At 49.1% G+C, this 14,751-nt stretch overlaps 1 protein-coding gene across 4 annotated transcripts in view; it reads left to right on the top strand.

The window, feature by feature from the left end:
* The window catches only part of TCOF1 (treacle ribosome biogenesis factor 1), a 926,286-nt gene that overhangs the window by 682,263 nt on the left and 229,272 nt on the right, over positions 1-14,751 (top strand). For 3 of the 4 annotated variants that reach the window (XM_069654046.1, XM_069654045.1, XM_069654047.1), the window contains one exon: positions 7,965-8,171. The exons of the other annotated variant lie outside the window; for it this stretch is intronic. In XM_069654046.1, the coding sequence (XP_069510147.1) occupies positions 7,965-8,171 (207 nt within the window). The remainder of the gene's footprint in view (positions 1-7,964; positions 8,172-14,751) is intronic. 4 annotated transcript variants of the gene reach the window in all.

Raw genomic sequence — 14,751 nt, 5'->3', positions numbered from 1 at the left:
GACTTGACCGCCAGTGGTCGTTGGTCTCCATCGGTGTCCAAACTCCACATCAACCTGTTAGAGCTGAGGGCCATCAGGCTTGCCCTGAAGGCTTTTCTGCCATCTGTGCGGGCGAAGAGTGTCCTGCTCATGACAGACAACACAGTGGCCATGGATTACCTCAACAAAAAAGGGGTGAGGGGGTGTAGGGTCACTCCCGTTGTGCAGAGAGGCGATGCAGCTCTGGTTCTGGGCCATCCAGCAGGGAATTTTGCTCTCGGCAGTTCATCTGGCAGGAGATGGAAATGTGGCGGCGGACGCTCTGAGCAGGCAGAGCATGATCTCTCACGAGTGGGAGTTGGCTCGGGAAGTCCTTCTGGAGATCTTTGCCCTTTGGGGAACCTCACAAGTGGATCTCTTCATCAACAGTGCCAACCGGTAGTGCAAGAGATTTTGCTCGAGGGAATTTCCTCAGAGAGGAGCCTTAGGAGACACGTTCGTGGTGGACTGGTCATTCCCACTGCTGTATGCATTTCCTCCAGTCCCCGTCATTCCTCAAGTGTTATGGAGGTTCGGGTCCCACATGATCCTCATTGCTCCGGATTGGGCCAAGAGAGCGTGGTACCCGGACCTTCTAGAAATGTCAATCTGCACTCCTCACCGTCTTCCTTACCGAGAGGATCTGCTCTTGTGCAGTTCTCCATCCAGGCGTCAGGACTCCCAACCTTCACGCTTGGTTTCTGAAAGGTTGAGGTATAAGGATTGGGACCTCCCGGATGACGTGATGGAAGTGTTTCTTTCGGCCAGCAACAAAATCCCTATACCGTTGTTGTAAGTTTTGTGACTGTAGAGGACAAAGTTAATCCTTTTCAGTGTTCCATTCCTGTGGTTTTGTCTGTCTTGCTATCTTTGGCCCACAGCAGCCTTCAAGTGGATACCATTAAGGGTTATCTGGCGACACTGTCTATTTTCAAGCGCTCGTCTGAATGATCTTACTTTAAGAAATTGGGAAATCAAAGTAATCTTAAAGGGCTCACTAATGTGTTCCCGCCGTCCCCTTTTCAGGTGCCGGTTTGGTATCTGAATTTGGTTTTGAAACTCCTCATGGGTGATCTGTTTGAACCTTTGCACTCTTGTCCTTTGAGATTGTCTTTCAAGACGGTGTTCTTGGTTGCGGTTACCTCTGCTTGCAGAGTGAGTGAATTGCAGGCACTTGCATCTAAGCTGTCCTTTACTGTGTTCCACAAGGATAGGGTTGTATTGAGGGTACGTCCTTACTTTCTACCTAAGGTAGTGTCTGAATTTCATTTGAGCCAGAAAGTGGTTCTTCCTTCTTTCTATCCTCCTCCTCATCCTGGTATGGAAGAGGAGGGACTCAATAGGTTGGACCCTAGGAGAGCTCTGAGTTTTTATATTTCTAGGATGTCCAGGGTTAGAGTGGACGATCAACTCTTTGTGGGGTATGCTGGTCACCGTTTGGGCTACAAAACAGACCTTGTCCAGGTGGATTATCCTCACCATTTCTGAATGTTACCGTTTCGCGGGCAAGGACCCTCCTGAAGGGTAGCAATCTCATTCCATTAGGGGCGTGGCTACTTCCACAGCCCAGCAGCGGCGAGTTCCTATTAGGAATATTTGTGATGCAGCCACATGGGCTTCTATACACACCTTTGTTAAACATTACTCCCTGGATACACTCCATGGTCAAGATATGGCCTTTGGTAAGGCGGTTCTTTATTCTGCCATCTGATTGGGTACTCTAAATTATTTTCCCTCCTTCATTTTCTGGTACTGCTCTGGGAGTCTGTCAAAGATGTGGAATACGTTCGAGGACACAATCCATTCGAAGAACAAGTTACTTACCAACTGGTAACCTCCTTTCGATTGGATGTTCCTCCAACGTATTTCAACAAAGATAACTGTTTGTCTTTCCAACCCCACACCGTCCTCCATAGGGTTGCATGGGTGTAATATTCTGTCCCTAAATCACTCTTTCCTGATTTTGGCCGGTGGAATGGTCAAGGATCTCTTCTAGGACTATACTTGGGACTGGGATTCAGTCAGTTTACTTTTCTGAACTTTATCCAATGTGTTGACTCTTACAACCGCCGGTATCACCAATCTCTTAAAAAAACCTACCTGTAAAGTATCTTCTTTGCAACTGTTGCCTTTTGGGTACCAGACCCCAAACAATCTTATGGTTCAACTTTAGAAGCGCTAAGGAAGCTGTTCTATGATTATCGTGAAGTGTTTTCATTTTTTTTAACTTTTTTTTTTCTTTTGCCATTACATAACATTAATATACCATAGCAATCGTCTTTACCATTAAAGCATACTACCCCATACAGTAGATATTGGACATGGAAACCAATAACAGACACCTTTAAATTGTGTGGGACGTTACAGGTAGCAGCAAGATTAGAGACCCTGCAGAGCAATAGCTTCACATCTATTTTCTTTCTTAAACGACCAGAATAGCAAATATCCCAATCATTTCCAATAGACTCTGTTGGAGCTATGGCATATGATCAGATGGCGACTGCCTCAGCTGGCCAATACTACAATAAGAGATACCATGTATCTTTGGGTCTAGAGAGCGGGTTGGCCATCTCACGGTAGAATTCCTCATATTCATTAACCCAGATAAGCTCATGCATTTACTGATTTACCAAGGGAGGGATCCTTGTACATCCACTTAATAGCTGTACATTTTTGGGCCAGCAGCAGCGCCCACACCACAAATCTGCCTACAGGTCTTGGTGTGGGTGAAGGAAGGTCCAATAGAAATGTGAGGGGACAGTCGATAACAGCAGTGTGTGTGACCTCACGTCAATACTCAGCTATTTTAGGGCATGCCCAAGTCGTATGTACGAAGTGTGCCTCCAGATGTTTACCCTTGGGGCAAGCGCTGGTAGCTGTAGGGTCAAACCTCCTAATCTTCAGCGGTGTGATGTGAGGTTTTACAAAAATCCTATCTGGGATGAGACTTAAAAAGCCCACCTTGGATGAACAGGAGGGCCCCCCTAGGTTTTATCTTGAACTACCCAAAGGTTTGGTAGCAATGGCTGACCAGCCAGGCTTAGTCTAGGAGGGATGAGGGCTGTAGTGAGGCACACAGTACTCGGAACCTATAGTTCTTTCAAGGAAACGCTTACATGTTAGCAGTTCTATAAAAAGTATTTTTCATATATACACTGAGGCAAGATTTGGAGTAGTACCCTTTGGCTGCACTAAAACAACCCTGACCTCCTGGCAATAGGAGGTCCCCCCTGCACTGGTAGCATGTGTTAACACAAGTAAAATAAAAAGGAAAGCTCAATGAGCTTCCAGCAACACTGCACAGAAAGTGCTGTGTACTGCAATAATGAAATGTAAATGCCAGAAAACATGGAGGAAAGCATAACTCCATTAAAAAGTATCAAAGACTTAACTTCTCATCTTTTCCTTACCTCATCAACTGAATATTGCACTCTGGAATGTTCAGTCTGTATGCAACACAACTTCCTTTATCACTGACTTTCACTCCAGCTCGCCTCCCCTATACTTTCTTGCTATCACTGAAACCTGGATTTCTCCATCTGACACTGCCACTCTAGCATCCTTACACAACTCCATTGTTCGCTCTCCTTGACTGACTGGCAGAGGTGAAGGCGTTGGACACCTACTCTCTTCCTGCCTCAATGCCTCACAAACCTCCAATGCCATGTCCTCTCTCTACCTCGTTTGAATTCACCATCTCTATTATTGCTCTCCTCTCTGTTCACATCATCTCCATCGATCACCCTTCTGGTCCCAGTGGACCATTCTTTGATGACCTTGGGCAACTCCTTGATTCTCTTTCTACTAAACATCACCTCATTATCTTAGGTGACTTTAACCTTCCCTCTCCAACCACTTCTCAGAAATCTGAACTTCAGTACTTTCTTAGTGACCACGCTCTCCACTATATCCATATCCATTACCTACCCACGCAGGGGGTAATTTTTTGTATCTTTTATCTCCACCTCTCTGACACTAATACTACTCTCACCATCCATATCTGATCACTCAATCGTTTCCACCACATCTTTCCACCCTCTGACCTTTCCTCACCACTTTCTTCACCTGTTACTAAAAGGACATTTAAACCATCTGCCACTTCCTCCCCCCCACCCCCTTCTCTGACCTAAAGGTCTTTCTCATCCTTCACACCCAATACCTCCTCCACCAACACTGTCTTCTCCAGCTTCCAATCCCTACTATATTCCTCTTTCTCCTCTCACTGCCCACTGCTTACATTCACCCCTAAGTCTCAGCATCCACCCCATTCATACGCTCTCTCCGCACAGACATGTCTGCTGCTGCGCAAATGGAGGTGTACACACTTACATGAGGACCTGCAAATCTTACTCTCTGCCCTGAACTCTCAAGTCCACTCTTGATAGAGCTAAAAGAGAATTCTACCTAATCCTCATTGACTTACTCCAAACCTCCTCGCCGGCTACAGGACACCCTAAACTCGCTCCTCCTAAGTCTATCAACTCATCTCTCACTGCTAATGACCTAGCTGAATACTTTGCTGCAAAAATATTGGAGACTCTCTCCTGACCTTCCTCACAGTCCATCCTCCCACATTTTACACTCTGCCTCCATCTCCCACTTTAGTCACACTAACACATTGCTCTCTCTATTGATGAAGGCCAACCCCTCTTCTGCCCTCTGACCTGCTTGCTCCTCAGCTAGCTAAGCCCATTGCCCCAATATTGGCCTCTCACCTTGCTGAACTCTTCAACCTGTCCTTCGACTGTTTGATTTTCCTCTGTTTTCAAAACGGCCACGGCCATACCACTCCTAAAAAAGCAAGGGGCTACCTGACCCTACCGGTTAGCTTTTGTCTTTCCGTCCTCACTACCCTGAAGTGCTCGAAAGGATTGAGTTTAATCCTTTTACCAATTTCTTAGACCTCCACAACTTTCGAAACCCCCTACAAGCAGGTTTCCCCTCCTATCACTCCACGGAAACTGCTCTTATGAATGTGTCCAACTTAAAAGCACTCCAACCTAGCCTCTATTCTAATTCTCCTTTACTGGTCTGCTGCCTTTGACACTGTCGATCACTTTGATCTCCTTCATTCTCTTTCTTATTGCTATTTGTGATCAAGCCCTTGCCTGGATTGAATCCTACCTTGCTCCTCGCCAATTCTGTCTCCTGGAGCAACACCACCTCTCAACTCGCTCCTCTAACTGTTGGTGTTCCTTGAGGCTCAGGCTTGGGTCTGCTCCTCTTTACACTCTGGGGCACTAATCTCCTTATTTGGTTTCCCGTACCAACTCTTCGCAGACGACAGCCTGTCTCTGCCATTAAATATTGGATGGCTTCCCACACTCTGATAAACTCTACCAAAACAGAGGTACACTTCTTCCCTGCCAAAAGCTCTCATCTCTTCCTATGCCGATCCCGTTCCCAAATGACTCTCCCCTACTCATCTCGGCGCAGTCTGACACTGCTCTACTTTCATTTCCAAAACTGGAACAGCAGCTCGCCTCAACCTTCTTAAAATTAGGAAAATTGGACACCTCCTTCCTTTCGACACCGACCTGCATCTTTTAACCACTCTTGTTTTCTCCTAACTGAACTACTGTGCCAGTATCCTCTTTGGCCTCCAACTATGCTTTCTGTCCCTTCGACAAGATCATTAACTTTGCTACCAGGACTCTTTGATCTCCCTCACTTCACACCTACTTCCTTGTACCGTCACCAGGCTGGATGGCTGATGATGCAAAACAGGGCCATATTTAAATGTCTTCTCCTGGTTCACAAATCTATCCATGGTAAGGCGCCACTATCTAACTCTATAAGCTTTCTCGTAATCTCCACTCTGCCTCCTCGACTACCCTTGTGCCTCCTCGCCCTCCCTGTGCTTCCTCTTGTTTCAGCTCTTTCTTTCTTCTTGCTCCACTTGCATGCAATTCTTTTCCCCTGGACATTCGAGAAATGGTCCACATGGATTTGTTCAAAATCAAACTAGCCTACCTCCTTGCCTCCGAGTTCACTTCTTAACCTACCTCGCCTCTAACCTGCCTCTGTCTCTCACCTCCTCTGCCTCCAGTCTAGCACTTCACCCATCACTGCACCCTGGGAATCGCAGGTCAGCTTCTGGTGTGGTTAACCTCCTTTCTCTCCGAAAGCACATCCCAGGTGGAACTCGGCCTTTCTCTCGACTATTGCTCTCTCAACCTGCAGCGTTCCCCAGGGATCTAACCTATCCCCCTTGTTCTTCAAAGTCTATATGGCTGCCTTGGCACGTTTGATTGCCACTTTCACCTCTAGCTTCCACTGTTACGTGGATGACGCTCAGTTTTATCATCGGTCATCAAACTATAAGGCCCTTTGTTATACGGCCCTCTAATTGGCTGGCACACTCATGCCATGTCTGGAACATTTGGTTCACTTGGCAGCACGTAAGCTCAGGTGCCAGGCGGTGGACTTGACTTTACCTCCCCACACATCCCATCACCCATGCCTTCTGCCATGAAGATTCTTTGAACTTGGCCTTGCAAAGTATTCTGGTCTCTGAGAATATAAGAGTGCGAGCACTCGCTATCGTTGTTCTAGGACTCCACACAGCTCTATTTCCATCCTTGGCTCACGTGACAGGAGGCCATGATTTTTGTCCATTTTGCAGCTTTTAAATGTCTTAAATGAATTAAATTTGGCACGCTTGATGTTTTCTTTGCACCTTAACAAGGGATGGTTCAGCTTTGCACATTCACTGCCTTAAAGAATTTATAACCAACCTTGGCTGCTTTAGTGTTGATGCCAGGCCAGACAGCCTCGCCATTCGTTTCCACGATCTCGGCTTATTCTTGCTGCAACATAGTTCTCGCCTTTTCTCTCCATGGGTCCTGGCTTACCCTATTCATGACACCTATGTCCAGTTTCTATAAAATGGTGGCTTTGCCTGCAGTCTATTCACTACATAGAGCCAGCTTCTAAGATTACTTAATCTACTTGTTTTTCAGCATCTGTACAATCATTGAATGGTTGCATTTCTATAGCACTTTGCATGCGTGCAATCTTTTTGCATATGAAAGTTTACTCGATTCTTAACTTCATCCGTTCCTGTAAGATCCATGCATTCTCTTCAGCCAGTTTTCTCAGGGCTTCACGCTAATCTTTCGTGACGTAACCAGCTTCTTCTTTTTGCTCCTTTTCAGATTCCTTCAGGCTGTTCCTCCCTCAGATTATAGTCTCTTCTGGGATACATTCGATAGGGCTCTCTCAGTGGGTACCCTTTTTAGGATACTCGCCATGGTATGGTCACAAGTGCTAGTGTCAAGCGTGGCGCAATCTCAGGCTTCCAACATATAGGAGGTGGGGGGGGATTTCCTGCAGAGGCATGTAACTGCTCGTCTACAGTAACAAAATGCCAAATATGCTGAGGGTCCAATTGTAGTTGATGGGGCAGGCAAGGAGGGCATCCAAAATAAAGATTTCCTAACACTATTGTACAATTAATTTGTCATAGACTATGCTCTTTTGTTTATATGGTAGCTCGAGCATGCTTTTGGTTTCTTGTACTTCGGAAAACCAGACATTTCTTGAGGAGGTTTACAGGCAGAACCACTCCATATCCTTCATTGAGGTTAAGATCTATGCAACTTGGTTCGGCACCGTCTTTGTATGAGGGTAATTTATGTGTGCCGTACAGTGGGGCATTGGGAATATTCAAACAGTGTTGTGATGTTAGTTGCAAATATCAATTGATAAATGTGATTTTTGATTGAGGGAATTTATTCTGCACTACCCGTTTTACTAGAGTGAATCAAATTATGTAGTTCTTTATATCTGGGGCGGTTGAATGGGTATAATGTGTCCTTGAAGTATTCTGCTTCGATTTGGCTGTTATGCGTGCATGATCAGGTCATGGGGCAGCTAATCTGCAGCACAGTCATCCTAATTGGTATACAACTTTTTAGCATATGTGTTTCTCATGTTGCATTCAGGCAAAGCCAGGTTCTAAAGCAGTAGTGAAGTTGGCCTCACATGCCAAAGCTGCCCCCAAAACCCCAGTATCCAGCATGGGGAAAGAGGCTATGTCCGCTTCCAAATCTGCAGCCGCTGCATTGAGTAAGAAGACACCTGCCAAGGCTGCTGCAGAAAGCTCCGACAGCAGCGAGTCCTCTGATAGTGAAGAAGACCAGGCCACACCGGTAGGTAGTGCATTCTTGGCCTTTTGTTGTCAAACTTTTTTTTTCCCCTCATTTTGTATTTACAATTCTTTCTGGACTTGAAGCATTGCAGAAAACCTAATGCAGCATAATTGCAGAAAATTGCAATTGAACTGCCAACAGCTTAGAAAGGGAGCCCTACTAACAACCATATTTAATCCACACCCACATCTCCAAATCCAAACCTAGCAAGACTCATTTAGAATTGGACATTTTTGACTGTGCCAAACCAGAATAATGTTTCTGCCCACAGGAACAGAAAGAGAAACCAGAAACCCTTCCCGAATATTACTCAAGTACAAGAAAACATTGAGTAATGGCATGGAAAGTAATGGAAACGTTTTGATTCTTCAAAGTTTTTTTTGAAAAACACATTATTTTAATTATTTTCAAAAGGATTGAAGTATAGGGCCAAATCTCAGGTTTACTGCAGTGTCATTTTATATAGGAGTACCAAATCTCCTAGGCCATATTTAAACCTTTATTTTTTCCAATCCATTTCGGTCCATAGTGCAAGCACTGGTTTTATCTCATATTAAGGGTAATTAGCCCTCCTTTTGGGGGTTCCAAAATGTAGCTTAAAACCTTTGCCCTTCACGTTCAACATCACTGCCGCCTGGTAATGTGTGAAAGTTTGACTATATTGCTCCCATATTTTCTGTTCAATGGCTTCCCCTTAATTTTCAAATTCAATTTAAAATGTGCTCTATTTTTAAGGCGAGTCAACTTACTCATCCCTCCTACCTTTTTTTTAAAATTGATGCCATCAAGAGGTCAATGGCAACCATATAGTAAGCCATTCACCAGATAGGAAATCCCATTGGTTAAGAAATAGATTGCATCTAATTGTTTTCTCCTGTGCCACAAATCTGGAATGTACTTCAGTTAATTTGTGTCTTCCATCTACTCTCCTTTTATTGTGCAAGGACTGGAAAACGTATATTCCGAGGGGATTGGGTCCTCCGACGTATTCCATATCTGACATGTAATCACCACAGCTGTGCTGCTTCGGAACCTTTTTTCGGCGTCTGCGTCCTGCGTCGATGACGTCGATGCGCCGTCGTCGGACCTCCTCCGACGTCATCCGATGTGATAAGTAGGACGCATGACGCCCGTAGCCTCAGTTCCGTTTTTTCCGCGAACGTGTTGCTTCGTGAATCTCAGTTAACGCCTCGACTCTTTGGAGTTCTGTTCTTCGCGGTTCTTCGAACCTGTTCATTTTTGTGAAAATCCTTCGTGTGAAGATGTCTTCTACTTCGTCTTCGACCCTGCGTCCGGGCATCACGAGGTGCAGGGAGTGTGGGTCCAAGATGTCGGTGACGGACTCGCACGACGCCTGCCTCTGGTGCCTCGGGGAGGCCCACGACACGGATGACTATCGACTGCCAGTCGCTCACGAACGTAAGAAGTTGTTGTCAGTAGGTCGGGTGTCCAAGCCCCGGAAGTTGAAGTCTGCGGGGCTTTCGATGGATGATTCGAGGGGTGACTCGCCGCATCATCGTTGGAAGTCTCGTGGGTCCCCTTCTAGGAGTCGGTCTCGCCACTCCTCAGCCTCTTCGAGGCATTCTCGGAAGCGCCGACACCGGTCGTCTTCCAGGTCCTATTCGGAGGACTCTGCCGGGCACGTCGCTTACCCCACCAGCCATGCGACGCCGGAGGAATGGGCTTCCTTCGGGAAGAAAATGCTGGCGATTCTTGAGTCGCAGGGTATTAAGCCGTCCGCGCCCCCGGGTGGGGTCGGTCGTGAGAGGTCGAGACACTGCTCGCAAGAGTGGTCGGCACGAGTCACGGGAGAGGTCCCGTTCGGACAAGGAGACTCGTTCTCGACGTACCCGTTCCAGGTCCCGGTCCTCGACGCGTTTGAGACCGTGTGCACCTGTGAGGTCTTCGAGGAAGAGGTAGACGTCTGGGGCGTCGACAGGCTTTCTCGAGGCTCCGGCTCCGAGGAAGTCGTCGAAGCCCAGGTCGTCGAAGGACACGCTTGGGGCTCCGGCTTCGAGGGCTGTCGACGCCGCCGATGCTGGCGGCGCTGCATCTGACGTCGACGCCAATTTCCTCGACGCCGATGCCTGTTCTCTCGGCGCCGATTCGCTCGACGCCTTTCGTGTCGGAGGTACCCCGTGGCATGGGGAGACCCCCTAGGAAGGCTCTGGTTAAGAGCAAGTACTCTCGGGTGCCTTCTTTTCGCCACCTGGATTATATTTCAGAGGCGGATGAGGATTCTGATGGCCTGGTTCCTAGTCAGGTTCCAGATGAAATTGTCTCGGGCCATAGTAAGTTTGACGATTTGAGGCAGTCACTGCATGATGCCAGTGGACTGGACACCTCTCCGGAGGTGGAGTTTTGTAGGCCTGAGCCTGGCTCTCATGCCGATTCCTCGTACTGGCGCCTTATGGCTAGGGTTTCTGAGTACTTGGGATGGTCTGCTCCCCCAGGGGAGTTTGTGCAGGATGATCTAACGGACATCCTTGATGTTGGTCCCCCAACTGACCCGGTACTGCCGTTCCATATGGCTTTACAGAGAAGGGCGGCGGCTTGGACTGCTCCGGAGAGTCTCCCGGCGGTGGGCAGATCCTTGTCGCGAAAATACCGTCCAGCCAGTAGCGACCCCTGCTACTTGACCAGGCACCCCACTCCGGAGAGTTTGGTGGTGCAGGCGGCCAGGGCCCCGGCAAAGCAGGCGTCGTACCCTACCATCCCTCCTGATAGGGACGACAAACGTTTTGATGGCTGGGCGAAGAAAGTGTTTTCTTCTGGTGGTATGGCGCTTCAGGCGGCCAACTCCATTTGTGCCTTGTCTCGTTTCACACACACTCTGTGGAACTGTGTTGCGTTAGCGGCTGAACATATTCCCGAAGGGGACGTACGGGATGGTTTCCTTGCTATAGTCCAGGATGGTAAGGATGCCATGTGAGTCCGTTCAGTCGGGTTTGGACTTCGCTGAATGCGTCAGTAGGTCCATGGCGGCGAGCACCGTGATACGCAGGTTTGCATGGTTGCGGAAGTCGGGGTTTGCTCCTGATGTGCAGTCCCGGCTCCTCAACATGCCCTTTGACGGTGAACACCTTTTTGGCAGCAAGGCTGACGAGAGCCTTGAGAGGTTGCAGACCCCAAAAGCTGCAGCGAAGTCGTTGGGCGCTGCAGTTTGCCAACCTCTGCCTTTTCGTCCTAGGGGACAGTAGTGGAGGGGTGGTTCCTTTCGCTATTACTCGTCCTTCAGTAAAGCGAGAGGAGCTGGCAGTCAGAGGCCAACGCAGGGGTACCAGAGGTGGACGACAGGGTACCCGTGGTGCCAAGGCCGCTCGGGCAGTTGCCTCTTTGCCCTCAGGTAACACCGCAGCCGCTCCCACTCGGTCATGAGGCCATGTGCCATGGTTCGCTGGTTGGGGGAAGGCTGGTGCAGCATCTTGTAGAGTGGCAAGCCATTACTTCAGATATGTGGGTTCTGGAGATCATAACCCACGGCTACTGTCTTCCCTTTCGGCACAGGCCTCCCGACAATCCACCGGGGAAACTCTCTTTGCAGAGTCCGGATCCGCTCCTTGCGCAGGAAATTCAAGCCCTGCTGGAGAAAGGCGCCATAGAACTGGTGCCTGTAGCGGAGAGGAACAAGGGATGGTATTACCCTTATTTTTTGATTTCGAAGAAAGACGGGGGATTGAGACCCATCATGGACTTGCGCAGTTTGAACAAACTCCTCAGGAAGGACAAGTTCAAGATGGTTACTCTCTCTCAAGTCCTCCAGGCCCTTCAGCTTCAGGACTGGTTGGTGTCACTCGACCTCAAGGATGCTTACTTCCATGTGCCGATCCATCCCAAGCGCAAGAAGTACCTGAGGTTCGCGGTTAGCGACTTGCACTTTCAGTTTCGGGTCCTGCCGTTCGGATTGACCTCCGCCCCGAGGGTTTTCACCAAGCTCATGGTGGTGGTGGTGGCAGCGCATCTCGGGCAAGGGGGGATTCACGTCTACCCCCTACCTGGACGATTGGTTGATCAGGGGGAGCTCTCCCGAGCAAGTCCTGGATCATCTGTCCGTCACCTGCCACTCCCTTCACAGGCTGGGCTTCTCCCTCAATTTAAAGAAGTCCCATTTGACGCCAACACAGCGGCTCCAGTACATCGGAGCAGTGCTCGACACTTCCCTGGGGCAGTGTTTTCCTCCCCAGGTGAGGGCTCTTCACATTCAGCAGATGGTGCACAAGTTTCAGCATGCCCAGACTCTCCCAGCGTTCGAGTTCTTGAGGTTGCTCGGCCTCATGGCATCCTGCATTCTTCTGGTGCCAGAGGCTCGCCTGCGGATGAGATCTTTGCAGTGGGCACTCAAGACGCAATGGTCGCAGTCCTCGGGCAGGATGTCGGACCCGGTTCAGGTGCCGCCCTCGGTCGTGGGCCGTCGAAGGCAACCTGATGAAGGGGGCTCCATTTTGGCTTCCCTGGCCGGAGGTGACGATCGTGACGGATGCATCCCTCACGGGATGGGGAGCTCATGCCAACGGGCTGACAGTCAGCGGTCGTTGGTCTCCGTCGGAGTCCAGACTCCATATCAATCTGTTGGAGCTGAGGGCCGTCAGGCTAGCCCTGAAGGCTTTTCTGCCGACTGTGCGAGGAAAGAGTGTCCTGATCCTGACGGACAACACAGTGGCCATGCACTACCTCAACGAAAAGGGGGGGGCAGGGTCACTTCCTCTGTGCGGGGAGGCGATGCAGCTCGAGTTCTGGGCCATCCAGCAGGAAGTTCATCTGGCCGGAGACGAAAACGTGACGGCGGACGCTCTGAGCAGGCAGAGCGCGATCTCTCACGAGTGGGAGTTGGCTCAGGAGATTCTCCTGGAGATCTTCGCCCTTTGGGGGACCCCTCAAGTGGATCTCTTCGCCTCCAGTGTCAACCGGAAGTGCGAAAGGTTCTGCTTGTGGGAATTTCCTCCAAAAGGAGCCTTAGGAGACACGTTCGTGGTGGAGTGGTCATTCCCGCTGCTGTACGCGTTTCCTCCAGTCCCCGTCATCCCGCAAGTGCTGCGGAGGTTACAGAAGTTCAGTTCCCGGATGATCCTCATTGCACCGGCGTGGGCTCGGAGGACGTGGTACCCGGACCTTCTCGACTTGTCCATCTGCCCTCCACGTCGTCTTCCCTACCGAGACGATCTCTCACGGGAGGGGGTCAGGTTCTCCATCCAGAGGTCAGATCCCTCAACCTTCACGCTTGGCTTCTGAAAGGTTGAGGTATAAGGATTGGGACCTCCCTGAAGACGTGATGGAGGTGTTGCTTTCGGCCCGACGGCCAGCAACAAAGTCTCTGTACCTTTGCCGTTGGCGTAAGTTCTGCGACTGGTGCAGAGTTCAGAATGTGGATCCTTTTGCATGTGACATCCCCATGGTTCTGTCCTTTTTTACTTTCTTTGGCCCACAGGGGCTTGCAAGTGGGTACCATTAAAGGTTACCTGGCGGCGCTGTCCATCTTTAAGTGCTCGTCTGAAGAGTGTTCTTACTTTAAAATCCCTTTTAATTTCACAGTTTCTGAAAGGGCTCACTAATGTGTTCCCTCCGTCACCTTTCCTGGTGCCCGGTTGGGATTTAAACCTTTTTCTTAAGTTTCTTATGGGTGCTCCGTTTGAGCCTTTACATTCTTGCCCTTTGAGGCTGTTAACTCTGAAAACTGTGTTTTTAGTTGCGGTTACTTCCGCTCGCAGTGAGTGAGTTACAGGCACTTTCAGTTAAGCCACCTTTCACTGTATTTCACAAGGACAGGGTTGTTCTTAGAGTTCGTCCTTCTTTTCTTCCGAAGGTAGTGACGGAATTTCATTTGGCCCAGAAGGTTGTTTTTCCGGCATTCTATCCTCCTCCGCATCCTGGGAAGGAAGAGGAGAGGCTCCAAAGGCTTGATCCTAGGAGAGCTTTAAGCTTTTATGTTTCATGCATGTCCCGGGTCAGAGTGGACGATCAACTCTTTATTGGTTACGCTGGAAAGCGTTTGGGGCAAGCTGTGACGAAACAGACTTTGTCTCGCTGGATTATTTTGGCCATCTCGGAGTGCTACCGCTTGGCGGGTAAGGACCCACCGGCTGGCTTGCGGGCCCATTCTACCAGGGGTATGGCTGCATCTACTGCCCTGCAGAGGGGTGTTCCTATTCGCAACATCTGTGATGCAGCCACCTGGGTTTCAGTACATACATTTGTACGTCACTATTCCCTCGATTCCATCCGAGGACAGGATCTGGCCTTTGGCAAGGCGGTCCTTTGCTCTGCTATTTGATTGGCTATTCTAAATTTTGATTCTAAATTCTTTCCCTCCTCCTTGCTCTGGTACTGCTTTGGGAGTCCGTCATAGATATGGAATACGTCGGAGGACCCAATCCCCTTGAAGAACAAGTTACTTTCTTACCTGGTAACGTTCTTTCGATGGGATGGTCCGACGACGTATCCCATATCACTCCCGCCCTGCCTTCCCCGCTGCAGAATTTCTTTTGCGATTGCAGCTTACGTTCCGCAAGGCTTTGTGTCTGACTGGCAGTTGACTAATGTTACACGTTCTGGGGGAAAAAACTACAACTGAGTCTACGGGCGT

Source organism: Ambystoma mexicanum, chromosome 3q (genome assembly GCF_040938575.1).
Source record: "Ambystoma mexicanum isolate Mex_15411 chromosome 3q, UKY_AmexF1_1, whole genome shotgun sequence".
In the NCBI taxonomy this organism is placed as follows: Eukaryota; Metazoa; Chordata; class Amphibia; order Caudata; family Ambystomatidae; genus Ambystoma; species Ambystoma mexicanum.
Note: the sequence above shows the minus strand (reverse complement) of the source record. Positions and strands in the feature narration are given on the sequence as shown.